General features: G+C 49.7%; 1 protein-coding gene across 3 annotated transcripts in view; it reads left to right on the plus strand.

Moving 5' to 3' along the window:
- Positions 1-18,042, plus strand: part of KMT2D (lysine methyltransferase 2D) — a 2,224,302-nt gene that overhangs the window by 1,392,702 nt on the left and 813,558 nt on the right. For all 3 annotated transcript variants that reach the window (XM_069653836.1, XM_069653837.1, XM_069653838.1), the window contains one exon: positions 3,462-3,549. In XM_069653836.1, coding sequence (XP_069509937.1) covers positions 3,462-3,549 — 88 coding nt within the window. The remainder of the gene's footprint in view (positions 1-3,461; positions 3,550-18,042) is intronic.

The raw sequence follows: 18,042 nt of genomic DNA on the forward strand, positions 1-18,042 counted from the left end.
CCCGAAACTCCATGTGCTTTGTCTCCTAGGAGACCCAAATGCACTCTGTGGTGATTGGCTGGCTAACTGTTCGGCAAGCAGCAGGACTTCACCGGGCAGTTCAACGGTCCAGCAGGATACAGAATGCTTTATTCACGGTTTCTTCGTTGGGATGTCCTTCCCAGTGGTCGACTGTCTTCAGTCCCAAAACCCTCGCCTTTTAAGCAGGTTTATCCCATTCATGCACAGCCTAGCTGTCACTCGCACAGCAGGTGGATGTCCATCAAAGACAGCACGCCAGTCCGGACTGGGTGCATTCAGGTTTCCCTAGGGACCCAGGACCGGGGTGTTTCGGGCACCTCCCTCACTTCCTGCCCTTGCAGACACACTGGGGCCAGAGGCGGGTTTCAGTACTAACCCTGCGAAAGGCAAAATGAACAAAGGGGTCAAACCTGGCTTGACCTGCAGAGTAAAACCCAAGAAAGACCTCACATAAAGAAAATGGTGAAAAAAGACGACCAAGGCCATTTTGACAAAATGGTCACCCATGGGTGCTATACTGCAGCTGAGAAGTCAGCCTGCGGTAGAATAGCACAATGGTAGGAAAATTAAACCACTGCCACCAGCCATTAAAAGTAGTGAGGGTAACATACAAAATGTTACATGAGTAAGTAGGAAAAGGGGCTAATAATGAACCCTCCAGCACTGCCCATAAGATGGAGTGTGATGGACTTACAAAGAGAAAAGTTAAGTAAAGTCAATTTCACTGTACTATTCTTGGGAACTGTAGTTCATCCAAGAAAAGGTATTTACACCTTAAGAGAAATCTAAAGGATTTCTGTGACACTGCACTGAAGGTGCTGTGTCACCATACAGAAGTAGACGCCTATAGAGTTTTTCAAACTCCAAAAACAAAGGAAATATAAAAATCCAAATCAGATCAAAACACGAGAGTGAGAAAAAGGGCTCACTCACACCAGGGTTAAAAATAAAAGGTCCTAAAGTCCAGCAAAAGAGCTGGGGGTCTATAAGGTTGAAGGGAGTTAGCACAGAAATGAGAATTCTCCCTCACACTAACCCATAATACCATACAGAGGCACCAGGGAGACTTACTGTAATGGTTCCCCTTTCTTGTATCCACCACTCAATGCTTAGGCATGTAACAATAAGGAAACCGTAGTAGTTGAAGTGCTATATGCCGATAGCCGTGAAAACAGGCGCGTCCCTCCTGCGCGTAGTGTGCAGTCAGGGCTAGACAAACACTTCGGCTACCTCACTCACAGGCGGGCAGTGCGGGAGCCAGGCAGGGTGCTGTTTGCACTCACTACCTCTTCACCACAATCTTGTCAGGGCTCGCCCCTAGAGTCTTAAGCACACGCTGCTTACCTGTTTTCCCACACTGCACGATGCTGGTGCAGGCTCCTACCACTGTTCAAGCGCTGTCCTCTGGTACGGAAGAGTCTGATCCCGGCGACAGGAGGGGATAAACCGTGCCGAGGAAGTAAACGCACAACTGAGGCATTATAAGATTGGAGCAAAGGAGCCACTGGAACGTACCAGGACTTGTCAAGCCGCACTACTAACAAGAGTAAGAAAAGAGTAAACGATCAGTCGCATCCATCATGATTCCAGCCTCAATCACTACACAATGATTTATTTAAATTCAAGTAGGCCCCGATAAATGTTGGGGGAAATGAGTACTATCACTGATCATATAAACACATTATGGAAAAACCCAACACTATGCTTGAAGGAACACATACCCAAGCATATAACCTTATTTGGAACACCTAACGGGAGTTCTAGGGAAGTCAAACCAATAGTTACTTTTAGATTACTTTCAGTAATACCAGGGTAGTAGACCCTATCAGTTGTACCGTGATGCTCAGCAAGAAATCGCATAGTAATATCCATTGGATTCTAAGTACAATATAAACTTAAAACTGATTCAGCATAATCGTTATTCTTGGAGTTGAACCATGGGGTGTAATATTCAGTTAGTTGCTTTTTAGTTCAGACTAAGGGAAGCAATAACTAACTTATTCTAGGATAACACAGTTATACTTAAGGCACAGCAGCAGAGCTTCACCGGGCATTTCAAAGGACCAGGAGGATGCAACAAGCTTTGTTCACGGTTTCTTCGGGTGTTTCTCCCAGTGGTCGACTCTGCCTCTAGTTCCAAAACCCTCCCCTTTTAAGCAGGTTGCTCCTGTACATGCACAGCATAGGCTATCAATCACACAGCAGGGTGGCTGTCCTGAAATGCCAGCCAGCCAGCCAGTCAGGACTGGTTGCATTCGGGCATTCCTAGAGACAAAGGACAGGGAAGTTTCAGGAACCTCCCTCACATCCTGCCCTTCTAGACACAATAGAGCCAGAGGCGGGCTTCAGGGCTGAAGCCTGCCAAAAGGCTCTAATCTGTCTCAACGCACAGAGTAAAACCCAAGAAAGACCTCACAAACAGAAAATGGCAAAAAAAGAAGACGGGCCATTTTCACGAAATGGACCCCCATGGGTGCTGTACTACAGCGGAGGGTTCAGCCTGCGGTGGTAAAGCACAATGGTAGGAAAAATGAAACCACTGCCACCAGCCGTTTAAAGTAGTGAGGGTAACATAATAATGTTACATGAGAATGTAGAGTAAGGGGCTACTAGGTAAACCACCAGCACTCCACATAAGATGGTGTGTGCTGGACCTACAAAGAGAAAAGGTAAGTAAAGTCAATTTCACTTTACTGTTCTTGGGAATAGTTCATCCAGAAAAAAGGTATTTAAACCTTATGGGACATCTAAAGGATTTCTCTGGTATACTGCACTGAAGGTGCTGTGTGTCATCATACAAAAAGTAGATTTCTATGGAGTTTGTCAGACTCCAAAAAAGTCCAAACACACAATCCAAATCAGGTCCAAACACATGAGTGAGAAAAAGGTCTCACTCACTCCAGGGTTAAAATGAAAAAGTCCTAAAGTCCAGCAAAAGGACTGGGGGTCTCTAAGGTTGAAGTGAATTAGCACATAAATGAGAATTCTCCCTAACAGTTCCAAGTGTAAAATATGGAAGATCAAGGTAAATAAGCAATGATTGTTCGCTGTTTGTTTCTTTGCCTTTCCCCATTACTGCATGTTCCCTCTCGTAGGCTGAGCGCTTGAGGAATACAGTGGGGAAATGAGGTAGGTGGGTGGCCCCAGTGCATCCTTTTATGAGGCGCCTGACGTCACGCCCGTTGTCGAGGAATGGCGTGCGTGTATACGAGTGTGGAGTAGTTGACTGTATAGAGCGGCACTACACCCCCTGTCGAAAGATTCCGAGCAGCATATTCTGGATAGCGATCTATCAAGATAAGTAATCTGTGGGAGGAGAATCCATCGAAAAAACATTACTGGTAAATAATTTCTCCTTTTTTAATTGGAAATGTGAGTATTTACTTGTAGTGAATGCCAGCATCTGTTTCTTTGCTAATCCTCTTAATTTCTGTTTAAAGACAACAGGTTTCCCTGCTAGCACAACGGTTATCTGGGGTTCCTGGAGCAGGTGAAACTCAAAACCACCTCCCTGCTGGCAGCACCCAGGTGAGAGCCAAGGAGATGACCGAGTATTTGTGAGGCACTTGTGAGTGCAATTGAAGTGAAGGTGCACTTGACTGCTTTTAAGATGAATTGTCAGAATCCGCCCATATTCTGAAAGGCCACCCTATTTTGGTGAACCTGGAAAGAAGCTAATGTCTATCCAAACTTTATCAAGGTAATGTGACTGATCAGAAAGGCTTAGACTTTGGAGAAGCTTTCAGTTAAGCACAAACTAAGCACTCCTAATACAAGTTAGGCAGAATGTACACAATTTTATGTTAAGATGATTACCAAAATCAACCCTGGTGAGAGTATTTTGGGAGGCCACCCTATTATGGTGAACAGGGAAGATGCAGAGTGATTAGCCAAACCTAATTAAGGTGAGGTAGTAGAGCCGTCAACTTAGTCTCAGGAAGAGTGTGCAGGTGGTCTAGGGCTAGGTGTCCACACAGAGCAGTTACAGGTAAGTATATAAACCTATAATTAGGCATTTAGTTCACTGCAAGCAGATACAAAATACTGTCACACAAAACCCTTATAAAACAGATTTCTGAGGCTTGTTGATCTGCTTAGAATCACATGCTTTGCATAGACAGACAACTAGTGGAAGCTGCAGGGTATAGCACATGACGCTTTCGAAAGTTCGAAGAGGCACGTTGACTGGGCGTGCCTGTAATACGTCCACTGTACCCATGTTCCCTCAAGCGTTGAGGTCCCTCAGATTATTTTTTACTGCCATAGTGGATAGTTATCACGGAGTCCCATATCAAAAGCTACTTTAGAGTTAATACTTCATCATTTAAATTACTGGTTGCCAATCGATGGATCTTCTCAACGGCTGACCTTCAGAATCATCACATCGCCTGATTTTCATGGGCTTCGGCCTACACCCGACTTCGGCCAATCAGCAGAGGGAGAGAATGCCTTCCCCCATTGCCAGTCTCTACTGTTCTAGTCTTGCTGCCTTTTCATCTACATTTCGCCATGAAGCATACTCCATTTAAATTTTGCCCTAAATACAATCGAAAGTTCTCATTCAAAGACGCACATAGTGTGTAACCACTGCTTTCCCCACGATCACCTAGATTCCCGCTGCACATCTTGCAAGCTTTTTAGTCCGAAAACCCTCAAGGAGCACCAAACAAACCCGTGGGCAGCACATGGTTTGATGGTGGAGTCCGAGACCACTGTGGTACTCTTGGAGTCAGATGCCACAGGCCACGGCAGCAGAGACTGATTCAGAGCCTGAAGACATAACTAGGGAATCCTTCCGGCTTATGCGCTCCTGTTCCCAGCCTCGAAATGCACTAGAAGCCCCTGCTATGGGGAACGCCTCTGGTGACGACGGCGCACACAAGCCTACGCCCAAGCACATACCCCAGGGCCGTTCCTCCAAAGGAAGGCCGCACACCACTGGTAGGCGCATTTTGTCCTACCGGTCTGCCGCCGACTAGGCCCGCTGTGGTTACGCAACCGCGCTTACCATGAGGCGTTCCTGATGGTACTCCAGCAATGGTCGTGCATAAACACTTTTGACGGATCAAGCAGAGCCGCCGAAACAGCCATTGAAAAAACATAGCACATCTCATCGGAAAAACACCACAAAAAACATAATGTTAATAAAAAAGACCAAGTGCCTCCAAAGACTATGAAGAAGCTTAGTCACTGCTTCATTCATCCCTACAGAAAAAAATACATCCAAGGGATAGCCCCATAGATACCCCTAGAGCTACCCCAGAAATAGTAGTGTTCCCATTGGCAGGAACACCACCAATTTCTGGAACATGGTGAGATTTGAGGAGACCATGGATAAGGTGTCATCCTTTGTCGATTTCATGCACCAGTTCCCTTTCAAACAAAAGACTGGAACAGTTTTGCAAACCCAGGGTACCTCCTCCGCCCCAGCGCCCTTCACCGCCCACTCCTAACCCTACCATAAGGCCATTGATGCCTCTCGGGGTTCTGAAAACGGTGACCAATCTCTGCATGGAGACATCCAATCAAGCAGATCAGTACATTTGCTATGTGGATCAAGATGATTCTGATCAGGATCCTGATAATGATTACCTACATAACCAAGATGACCCGGATGTCCCTATTATAGATCCAACTGATACCACAGCAGTAGAGCGTTGTCATCCCTCACCCATTGTTGACCAACTACTATATTAATGACTTGCTGAAATAAGCAGCTTACCATTTCGGCATATCGACCGAGGAAACAACCCCTGAGGGGACTGATTTTGTAGAAGACCTTCTCAATGAGAAAAAACGATTAGTCAGGCTATTCCTTTACTTCAATCGATCAAGAAGAGTCTCTCCATATGTTGACTTCCTCACTCACCAGGACAGTGAACCCAAGGTTGGAAAAGATCTTTAAACCATCGCCATCCGATCCTTTCTATATTCGAGGACATGTGAAGCCAGATTCACTGGCAGTCACTAACTGCAGGAAGAGAGCTGGTGTTCCACTTTCCACCTCAGAGGCCCCCCTAGTAAAGAATGGAAACGGCTTTACAGATGGGGAAAGCATTTCACTACCTCTGGCACATTAATGACCAGAATAGCAAACATTATGTAGCTCGCCAGCTACAATAGCACCCAGTGAGATGAGGTCATGTGCGGGAACCTACATGGTCACACTTGCTTAAAGTTGCCCTAGAGGGTAAGCAGGTGTCACAAAATCTTCTCAAGAATGTTCTGGACTCTGCTGACACCTCGGGAAGGGTTATCGCAGAAGCAACACGCCTCAAAAGACTCATGGCTCAGAGACCCAGGCTTTTTAAGCCAGAAACGCAGACAGCACTCATTAATATGCCTATTGAAGAGGCAGTCCTTTTTGAGAAGGCTGTGGATAATAAGCTAGAAACTATTAAAAAGAAACACAAAACCATCAAGACACTGGGTCAAATTTCAAACAAGCCCTTTGTACAAAGAGGAGTATTCAATACTTGCCTAACCTTTTTGTGCTCAAGGTTTCAACAGATCAAACTAATCTGGTTCTGGAACATCTGAGGGGATTCATTCCAGCAATGGGAGGCAATTACTTCGGACCACTGGGTACTCAAGACTGGCCAAAGGATACTGCATAGAGTTCCTGGAAACACTGCACCACCACATAAGAGGAAAATGTCCTCAGAACATTTTCATATACTACAAGAAGAAATCTAAATACTACTTAGAAAAGGAGCGATGGAGCCGGTGCCATTTCTAGATGGAAAGTCAAGGTATTTATTCAATGTACTAACTTGTTCCAAAGAAAGATCTACAAATGCGCCCAGCGCTGGACCTGCGCCCAGTACTGTACCTGCGCCCTGCAAACACATGTGAAGCCTAAAAAATTCTGGATTACAATGATGCAGGAAATCATCCCACTACTAAAATGGGGGATTACATGCCAGCATTGGACATGAAAGGTGCATACTTATTTCAATATTGCCACCGCATCAGCACCCAGGGTGTTTACAAAGGTCCTAGAAGTGGTGGTCGCCCTCTTGCGGCAGTCTATTCCAGTCTACCCTTATTTGGATGATTGGTTAATTACTGGAAACATCTCAAAGTTGTCTACACAACAGACAATCAACCTGTTGTTCCAATTAGGCTTCTCCATAAACTAAAAGAAGAGCAGTCTAGAGCCAAGCCAATTAAGTTTATAGGGGCACTAATCAGGACAAACAACGGTTTAGTCTTCCCCTTTGCAGAGAGAGTCCAAAACATGCTTTTCCAAACAACTCAGTATGTAGGCAGTCCTGCCTCTCCTCAAGTGACTGTACGAAAGGCCATGCGCCTGCTAGGAATGATGGCTTCCTGCATCTAGCTAGTGCCATACGCCAGACTGCATATGCATCCAATTTGGTTAGCGAAACAATGGTCGCAAGCAAGCGGGTTGTGGGACGATCTAGTTGTGGTTTCACAACCTCTGTTTCTAGACCACCACTGTAGTGATTGAATCAATCTGTTAAAGGGAAGGCCTTTCAACACCCCAGCAATTGCAGCCACTTTTACAACAGACGCATCAACGACAGGTTGGGGAGCTCGCTTCCTCCATCACACTGCTCACGGAGTGTGGACACAAGAACTAGCCAGGTAACACATCAACCTTCTGGAACTGCTAGTAGTACTCAAAGTACTTCAAGCCTTCAGACCAGCTATGTTTTATATAAACAAACAGGGCGGGGGGACTCTCCAGGCTGCCCAAACTAGCCCAGAACATTTGACTGTGACCCCTAAAGCACATGTTTCTAGTGGCACAACATGTTCCAGGGGAACTCGGTTCTCTGGCAGACGTGCTAAGCAGAAGTACAATGCTACCCTCAGGACACGAGTGGCATCTAAACAGACATGCTAGACAATGTTTTCTTAAGCTGAGGGTTCCCAGAAATAGAACTGTTCGACACAGGAGACCACACAATGGGGGTCATTATGATTCCGGCGGTAGCCGTACCAGTAAATACCGGCACGGCTGCCGTCAAAGTCAGTATTTTTTTACAGAGCCTGGGAATGGGGAACTACCGGGGCATAAAGAGAATCCCATTCCCATTTAGTCCCATTTAGTCCCATTGGACTCCATGGGAATGGGGAGGACGGATGCACCGGCACTGTTTGTAACAGTGCCGGTGCATCCGTCGAGGTCTGCGAGCGGGTGCCGTTCCGCCTGCCAGGTCAGGGTACCCGCTCGCAGAACTCGTAGTTTGCCGGTCTGGAAACAACGGTACCGGAAAGCTTACCGGTACTGTTGTCTGTACTGGCAAACTCATAATGAGGCCCATTGCCTAGGTTACGTGTCCAGGTTTCCCCAGAATGGTTCCAAAAGGAATGCACTACTATTGAATTGGTCAGGGAGATTTGAATACACTTCCCCAAACACCTCTTCTCAACAAAATAGTCCACACGCTACACCGGGAACAAGTAACACTGATCCCAATATCTCCTATATGGGCACAACAAACCTGGTTCTCCAGCATGGGGTCTGGCATGGATTCACATGCTCGTGAATATTCCCTGTCGTCAGGCTGGGAATCCTCGGTAAAGAAAAATCTGTTGGTTTAATTTCTGAACTGTCTTTCTCCTAACAACCAATCACTGGTCTCTGGGTCATACTGCCCCCAGCAAATGACTGGCCTCTTCCTAAGCCCCTCCTCTGGCACCCATCTTCAGATTTTTACCGCATGTTAGTGTTGGGAGTCCTCATGATTAGCTCTCGGCATTTTACTGCGGTTTGCTCTTTTTATTCAAGTTTATTCTATTTTTCCGGTCAATCGAGCCTCAAGCTCCATCGATCCATCATCCGACTAACGGGGGTCCCTTTTTTTCAGAACGTTCTACGCCCCTCAAGGGTGATTTTATCGTCAAGCTCCCTTCTTGGAGGATTCCGGAAGATTCATTTGAGGCCTACTCCTCATGGACATGGCTGAAGATAAAGGAGACTTGCCACCTCTGTTCAGGATCTGCCCTGGATGTGGACTACAGAAACTTTTCCCGGACGATGGGCAATCCCTGTGTCGTTACTGCCTACATTCCGACCAAACGCACGTGGAGGAGACCTCTGCGTTCTACAAGGATATGGTACCTCGCACCATGAAGGACCGTCGCAAGCTGCTCTCCGAGTGGCTCCAGACGAACATCCTGGGGCAGCAAGCCTCACCCAGCAAGAGGAAATCTGAGCGGTCTTCTAAGACCTTTGAGGGCGCTCGGTGACGGGGGCCCAGCATAAGGCAAAGCACCGCAAGCCTGCCGGCACCAGGAGCGCCATTGGTACGGGCTCCTCGGCGGCCAGGTCGGAAACTGCATCTCTGGCACCCTCAACCACGAGCCAACGCTCTGGGTCAGCGAAGAGGAGGAAGTCGGACCATCCGGGTAAACTTCTGGAGAAGTCCTAGCCAACTCTGACGGAGAAAGCCAAGGGGGAGCAGGGTGCTGACCCTGCCCCCACGGTGAAGGCCTCCAGTGTGCGTGCAAGGTCATGAAGGTCCAGGTTCAGCAGGCGAAATCTTCCTTGAAGGAGTGGCGGCGTCCATAGCGAAGGCCGCGGATGCAGATTCGCAGGAGGAGGCCCCTAAGACGCGAGTTTCCCTGCCTGCTCGAAGGGAATAGTCTTTTCTATCCATTGAGAAGACATCGGTGAAGACTATGCCAATCATCTCCCCTAGACCGTCCCCGCTGGTCGAGCAGAAGGGAGGGAGGGGGTAGTACTGCAGGGCTCAGACATCTCCGAGGAGGAACTTTCAGGTCTGAAGGCCGTACTGGATAAGAAGTTTGTCGAGGCTAGGACCTATGGGAAGGACCCCGGCGAGGCGGAGTTCGAGAGCAGCGAGGAAACCGACGAGGACTAGCAGGGCGGTGAGGAGCCAGAGGACATCAAGCCACTGTCGCCGCTCCCGTTGCAGCCACCACAGCAACCGCCAGCACCTTAAGCGGACGTGTCGGACATCCTACAGGCACTGTCACCAGTGTGAGATCCCGCGGCACCTGTGCTTTCGAGGGGGGGGGGGGGTAACTCTGTCAAGAGGAGAGTCCATCTTCCCCCTCCTTGCCAACCTTAGCTGCCATTTCACCCCCCCCTCTGTGGGACGATACGGAACCGGATACGACCACAACGGGCACGGATGACAACAACTGAGTGGACCTCCCAGTGCCCAGGGCCTCACTGCCCGAGGAGATTGGCTCTTTCCATGCCATGATCGCTAGGGCCTCGGAAATGTTTCAACTGGCCCCTGAGGAGAAGGAAGGCTTCCTGTACCAGCCCCGGGAGGCCAAGAGAAAGACTGCGCTTTCGATCCCTCTATTGGACGACATTTGGGACGAGAGGCTGTCCCTTATGAAGAACCAATCCTCGTCCCTGGCGAAGAGGGACTGGTACGAGAAGTACAGAGTGCCGGACTCTGCACCCAAGTGTCTTAGATCCCAAACGTCCCCAGACCCTGTGGTCTCGGCGGCAGGGAAGAAGTCTTCCGGATCTTCGTTATCTCACCCCCGGACTGCGAGGGGAAAGAAGCTGAACTCCATGGGGCGACGGGTCATCTCGTCGGCTACGACGACGATCAAGGCGGCCAATGCCTTGGCCATCGTGGCCCATTATGACAGGGAGCTGTGGTTCAAGATCACTCTTCTCCTGGACTTTGCTTCCCGACGACAAGAGAGGAAGCGCTGGAGATCCTGCAAGAAGGCGAGGTAGCATCGGACCATGCCATCACGGTGGCCACGGACATCGCCGACACGGGATTCCGTCAGATGGGCAACAGCGTTTACCTTCGGCGGGGTTGGTTGAGGGCCACTAGCTTCCGCCAGGATGTACATTTGAGGGTGTTGGACATGCCCTTCGACAGGGACAAATTATTCAGCAAGACTGTGGACAAGTCTCTTCAGGCCATCAAGGCGGTTACTGAGACGGCTCAGGCGTTGGGCATGCTCCAGCAGCGACGGCCGACCTTTCGAACCTCTGGAGGAAAGTCCCAGGGGTACTCGAAAGGTTTCGGTGGTGGTTCATCGTATCGTCAACCGTCTTGCTCTTCAGCTCAGGAAGCCTACAGGGGTCGCAGCAAGCCCAGAGGAGGTTACTGTCGTCACCAAGATCCCCAAGGTGGTGCCCCCACAGCGAAGCAGGATTGAACCGGCGAGGATGTCAGGCCCCCACCCGCGCATCCCGGTAGAAGGCCGGCTGGCCGACTTCATCAGCAGGTGCAAGTCCATCACCACCGACTGTTGGGTACTGGATGCTCAGGCCCGCGGGCACATCCTGGAATTTCAAATAAAGTGTCTGCGCATTCCACCGGTGGCCAGGAAGGAAAACCACATCCCTCAACTTCTTCTGGAGGTACGGGCTATGCTGAAAAAGGGCGCGATAGAACTCCTCCCAAAAAGTCTCTGGGGCTCTGGAGTCTACTCCCGGTACTTCCTCGTCAGAAAGAAGACGGTGGTGGAGGCCCATACTGGACCTCCGCCGCCTCAACAAGTACATAAGGTCCCAGAAGTTTCGGATGGTCACCCTTCAGCATGTGCTGGGACAACTGGAAGATTTCCTATCCTCGCTGGGCCTGGAGGATGCCCATTTCCACATCCCCAGTCACAAGGGACACCACAGGCTTCTGCACTTCGTGGTCCAAGGGCAGCATTACCAATTCAAGGCCCTCCCCTTCGGATTGAAGTCACCACCAAGGGTTTTCACCAAGTGTCTGGCGCCAGGGGCGGTGTGGTTGCACCTGCAGAGGATTCACGTCTACCCCTGCCTGGACGATTGGCTCATCCGAGAGAGACTGCCGTAAAGCACACGGCAGCGACCGTCTGGCTACTCACGGATCTGGGGTTCTCAATAAACTTTGCGAAGTCCTGCTTGGTGCCATCGCAGGACGTGCTGTTTCTGGGGTCCCGGCTCGACAGTGTTGTGCGTGGCGTCCCCGTTGGAGGAGAGAATAGCGGCCATCCTGAGCAAGGTACAACGGCTGTTGACCCTGAAGAGGTGAGGTCCATCAAGTCCCTCCTCGGCATGATGTCTTCGTGCATATGCCTTGTGCGCCTGTGCAGGCTCCGGATGCGACCGCTGCAGGAGTTCCTCAGCGCCTGTTGGATCCAGGTATCGGGAAGCTTTGAGGACAAGATCGCCCTCAATGAGTTTCCGTTGAGCGATTCGGTGGTGGGGTGTCTACGCACATCTGTCAGCGGGTGCGAATTTCCAGACCCCCCTCCTCCCAATCAGGAGACGGTCATGATGGAGGCATCCCTGGAGGGATGGGGTGCGCACACCGTTCGTCTCCACGCAAGAGGCGTGTGGCTACCGGAGGAGAAGTTGTTGCACATCAACGTTCTGGAGCTATGGGCCATGTTTTTGGCCCTCAAGTCTTTCTTTCCATCCCTCAAGGGCACGGTGGTGCGGATCTTCAGACAACACCACCACAATGTTTTACATCCGGAAGCAGGGGTCACCAGATCCCCGGCGCTCTCCAAAGAGGTGCTGGACCTATGGCGATGGCCGTTGCCCAGGAGATGTTCCTCGTCCCATTTCACTTGGCAGGAGTGAAGAACACTGTTGCCGACTCTCTCAGCAGGACCAAGTGGATCTTCTATTGTGACAAAGGGGCAATCCCCAGATCGATCTGTTGGCAACGAACACCAAGTGCCGGAGGTTTGCCAGTAGAATTCCCCAGCCGGGGAGCATTCTCCTTCCCCTGGGACGGCCTGTTCGTCTATGTGTTTCCCCCGTTGCTTCTGCGGCTCATCAATCAACTCAGATGGTCCGGGTGCAGGATGATCCTCGTCGCACTGGCGTGGCAGAGGCAGATAAAGTACACGGACCTTCTGGACATGTCGGCGCCCTTCCCCCCCCCCCGTACCCTCAGTCAAGCTTCAGGCGGATGCAGATCTTCACGCCTGGGAAGGGGGCACGATTCTGCATCACGACCCAGGGTCGCTGAACTTGCAGGCCTGGCTCCTGCAGCGCAAGAGTTTGGTGGATACGATCTCCCGGCGGACTGCATGGAAGTGCTTGCCAAGGCCAGGGCTTGTCTACACTGAAATGCTATGGCCCTAAGTGGAAGAGGTTCGCCGTCTGGTGCCGCGCGCAGAAACTCTACCCTCTACGGATTACGGCTCCGCAGGTGCTGCCGCACTTACTGTCGCTGGCCAAGGCAGGGTTGGCCCATGCTTCCATCAAGGTTCATCTGGAGGCTACCTGGAGGCTATCTCCCGCTACACCCGAACTCCAGGGCAATTGTCCTTATGGTCACAAGGCCTGGTCAAGGAATTCATAAAAGGACTTTTCTGTTTGTTCTCGCCAGTGAAGGCTCCAGCCCCGGCGTGGGAGCTCATTGTGGTGCTAACTAGGCTCATGGGTCCCCTGTTCGAGCCTATGCATTCGGCACCGCAAATGTTTTGATCGTGGAAAAAAGTGTTTCTTGTGGCCATCACCTCTGCACGTTGAATAAGAGAGATCCAGGCCCTCTCTTGTAAACCACCTTACATTCCACGAGATGAGGGTGGTGCTACGGACGCACCCCTCCTTCATGCCCATGGTGCTGTCGGACTGCCATCTCAACGAGCCCTTGGTGTTACCTGTTTTCTTCCCATCGCCTTCGTCACCGGCTGAGAGGACTTTGAACTAGCTGGATGTGGCTAGAGTGCCGAAGTTCTACGTGGATAGCACTAAGTGTTTTCGGAAGACATCACAGCTGTTTGTGAACTTTGGCCCTTTGAACCAACGGAAGGCCCTCTCCAAGGCTTCCATTTCCAGGTGGCTCTCCGGCTGCATCACCCATTGTCACTGGTTGGTGAACCAACTGATGCCTGGCTGTCAGAGCGATCACTGCAACTACGGCGTTCCTGTATGGTGTGCCCCTGCTGGACATCTGCAGGGCTACTACATGAAGGTCGACGCACACCTTTACGAAATTCTACTACGTCGACCGGTATTCCAGTTCCAGGGAGGAGTCCAGAGTCAGCCAAGTAGTGCTGTGCAACCTGTTCGGCTGGAAGGTGAGCCTGGTGAGGAGGTAATAAATGCTTGTTAATCCTTGCCACCTCCCATGGTTGTGCATATGTCTACTGCTATTTATTTTTTATTCATGAGCATGTGAATCCATGCCAGATCCCATTCTGGAGAAGGAACAAGTTACTTACCTGTAACTGTTGTTCTCCAGCATCGGTCTGGCATCAATTCACGTGCAAACCCTTCTGCGGCTCTTCTCTTGGTCCTACTGCCACTTTACGTGCTACCAAATCTGAAGATGACTGCCAGAGGAGGGGCTTAGGTAGAGGGCAGTCATTGGCTGTGAGCAGTATGACCCAGAGACCAGTGATGGGTTGTTAAGAGAAAGACAGTTCAGAAATTAAACTGAATTTTTCTTTACCGAGGATTGCCAGCCTGACAGGGAATATTCATGAGCATGTGAATCCATGTCAGACCCATGCTGGAGAACAACAGTTACAGGTAAGTAACTTCACCCTTCTGCCACCTTCAAATAATGTGTGTCCACTCATGAAACTACCTTGTCCAGACAATCTTTTAACTCTGATCAAGGGACAACACTACATCCGTTCCCTCAGACATTGAACTTAGCAGCTTGGCTCCCGAGGTCATAGAATTTGGTCACCTGAACCTAGACCAAAGGTGCATCGAAATCATTAGAGGCGCGTAAACCTAACACACAACACTGCTACTTAACAAATGCAAGCGATTTGTGTTATGGTGCACAACAGTCTCTCAATCCAACTGACTGTCAAGTTTAGCATAGTTAACTACCTTCTGTATCTATTAGACTCAGGATTAGTCTTTAACGAACTCAAAGTAAAACTAGCAGCTCTCAGCTTACACCACATCTCAAAGCAAATTTGCGTGGTGGAAGGTGCCAGTAGTTTAAGCATTCATGGAGGATTTTAAATATATACCATCCAGTTTCTAATCCTACTCCTGGCTGGGACCTCAATATCTTACTCGCAAGGCTCATGGAAGCCCACTTTGAGCCTATGCACAAAGCAAGCCTTATACATCTGACATATAAAGCAACTTTTCTTATAGCCATTACCGCTATCAGAAGGGTCAGTGAACTACAAGCTCTGTCAGTACAAGACCCCTTTTGTGATTATACACAAAGACAAAGTAGTGCTACGCGCTCACCCTTGATTCTCACCGAAATATATATCTAAATTTAATGTAAACCAGACTATAGAACTTCCTGCGTTTTTCCAAAACCCAACAAACGCAGCAGAAAAAAGCCTTCATACCCTAGATGTACGTAGAGCTGTCATGTTCTACTTTCGAAAGACTAAACCATCAGAAAAACAGATTTCTTTTTGTTTAATCTGTAGCCACTAGAAGAGAAAGGAACCCTATCTCGAAGGCAGCCATTTCTAAATGGATTGTCAACTACCTCCAACGTTGCTATTCTCTTGCTAAGAGAACGTTGCCATTTAATCCTTGAGCACCCTCAACTCGAGGCACACAGGCAACTCTAGCCTTCATAGCAAATGTGCTCCTAGATGCCATTTGCAAGGCTGCCACTTGGAGTTCAGTACACACTTTCACCCAACACTACTGTCTAGACACACTCTAGGGGTGATACACAGGTGAGCCAACCGGTGCTGAAACATCTCTTCAAATGGATTGTGTCCTCACACGTATTCCTCATCTTAGATATTTGTATCATCAGCTTTGCTGTTTCGAAAAAAATGTTTCCACACCAAAGGACGCTGTGCTTGATGTCATGGTGTTGATGTCTCTCAAGGGCTGCCGGAGAGTGTCGACGTCATCCCCAGTATAAATGGCTCGAGCTGCGCCCGTTGGCTTCAGTTCCTTTTTTCCAAAAGCTTTCGCTTCGTGTGTATGAAAACAGCGCTTCAGTCTTTCAGGATGTCTTCCTCATCTAACCCTTCTACCTCTAAATCTGGCTTTAAAAAGTGCCAGAAGTTCAGGAAGACAATGTGTAACGGATCCCCATCGAGTTTGCCTCTGGTTTTTGGGTCCGGATCATCAAGTTGACGAATGCGGTTCCTGTCAGGCTATGACGAATAAAGCTCTCAAGGAACGACAAGGTAAATTGGCAGGGGTGGGGGGTGCGAAATGTTCGAAGGCCTCTTCGAAGAAAGATAAAGACTCTGCAGAGTCTAGCGAAAAGTCCTGACGTAAATCGAAGAAATCTAGGTCGAGGAGTCGGTCAAGAAAATCTTAGTCTTTGTTCGAAGAAGAGGCGTCACCGATCTCCTTAGTCATCTTCTGTGTGATGCTGGAAATGCATGGGAGGGAAAGGGCCTCCCTGTCCTTGTCGTGTAGTCCTTTTTCATTTGTGTTCTGTATTGTTTTCTGCCCAGGAGTCCATGTGGGACTCGGGATACCCTTATGGCACCCAAGGGTGGGGGTACAACCCTGTGCCCCATATGTATGTACCTGTGTGTTGCCCACAGAGCAGGGTATGGGCTGGTGGCAGTTCCATGCTGAATTTGACAGGTGCTCTGAGTATCCTCCATTTTGGGATGCCCAGGCCCTGCCATTTGAATCAGTTGATTCCTGATGGGAAACAAGATGGCCTCTGCGGCCTCTTGCTTTCTATTGCCTGTCACCTTGTTTTCCCAAAGTCCTGGGAAGCCCTGACTCTGTCCCTTCCCCTTGACTGGCTGTTGGGTGGAAGTTCCATATATGGTGGTGGTGTGAAGTCCAGGCCAGACTGGCTGGAGCCTTCCCAGTGACTGCATGTTGTGGGTACACCTTGTGGGTGGGACCTGGGTGAATGGAGTGTGTGGCCAATATGCACTTCTTGTTGTGGATGTCTGGTTTCTAGTATGCAATACAATGACTGAGACAGCCATGCCCGAAACTGGTATGAATGCAGTGTGTGGTGTTGAATGGCTGGGTACTTGTCCCAATACACATTCCTTGTTGTGAGTGTCTGAGAGAGACGAGAATGGCCTGAATGCACTGTATGCCTGATTGGCTGGCTGACTGCTGAATGCCCTTATGAGTGATTGGTTTCCTGAGTGTGACTCAGCAGAATGAATGAGATCAACTAGTATATTCGGGGGCCTCTCATTGCTAGAATTTGTTCAGAAGTTGGAGTTGAAACTAACATTGAAACTGAAGATGAATCTTGAAGCCCAGCCTGAAGAAGGTTGACTGCTGTCTACCTTTGCCTGAATCCGAAATCCGCCGAGCCGTCGAGACTGATCCAAGAGAGGACCTTGTTGGGCGCCCTCTTCCCGTGCTCCGAGGGACCATCGAGCACCGCTAATCTTCACCTAAGCCCCGCTGGAAGTCAGACCTTCGATAGGCTGGAGACGGGGACCACCGAGGGGAACGGAGATAAGCACCAGACATTCAGTCCACCGCCGTCGACCAGGGTTTGCAAGTTTGCATTGCCGCTGGAGGCCCATTGAAGCAGTGTTGCCCAGAAGAGGGGACCGATTGACGCTGTGTCATCGACCAGAGCCGCAACGCTCCTTTGCCTAAGACTTTTGATTCACGGGCGCGCTCGTCCGCACCACCGCCCGCCTTATACGGCCGGAGAAGGCGAGGCCGTCGACGTACTGAGGAGCATCCGCCGGTGGGTTTCCTGCCACCCAAAGACCATAGAGATGCCGGACGACTCGACGCCCTTGCTGGGCCACAGTTCTTCACAATCTCTTTGCGGTCCTGAACTATCGACATCTAGGTGCCCCGCACACCTTCCTTGCAGGACGTCTTTGAATCGTCGTCGACGAGCACCGCTGGGACCAAAGCTGCCGCCTCAACTCAAGTTCACTTTCTTCCAGGGCTTTAAAGAGCAGCTCAAGAAGGATCCGTGGATGACTCGTCGAACTCTGCTATTCCAGGTACATTGGAGTGGTAGAAACATTATAGAAAGAAAGAAGACTTGTAGAACAATATATGGACTGGGCTTTTGATATATCTTTATTTTACAGGTTGCCCAGGTTGGGGGGGAAGGCGGGGGGGGGTTCTCCACACAGAACTGTGTCTAGGTAACGGGACCAGTATTCTGACAATTGTTCTAACCAACTGCTTTCCTCCTATGTCTATTG

The sequence above is a fragment of the Ambystoma mexicanum genome, chromosome 3q, assembly GCF_040938575.1.
Source record: "Ambystoma mexicanum isolate Mex_15411 chromosome 3q, UKY_AmexF1_1, whole genome shotgun sequence".
In the NCBI taxonomy this organism is placed as follows: Eukaryota; Metazoa; Chordata; class Amphibia; order Caudata; family Ambystomatidae; genus Ambystoma; species Ambystoma mexicanum.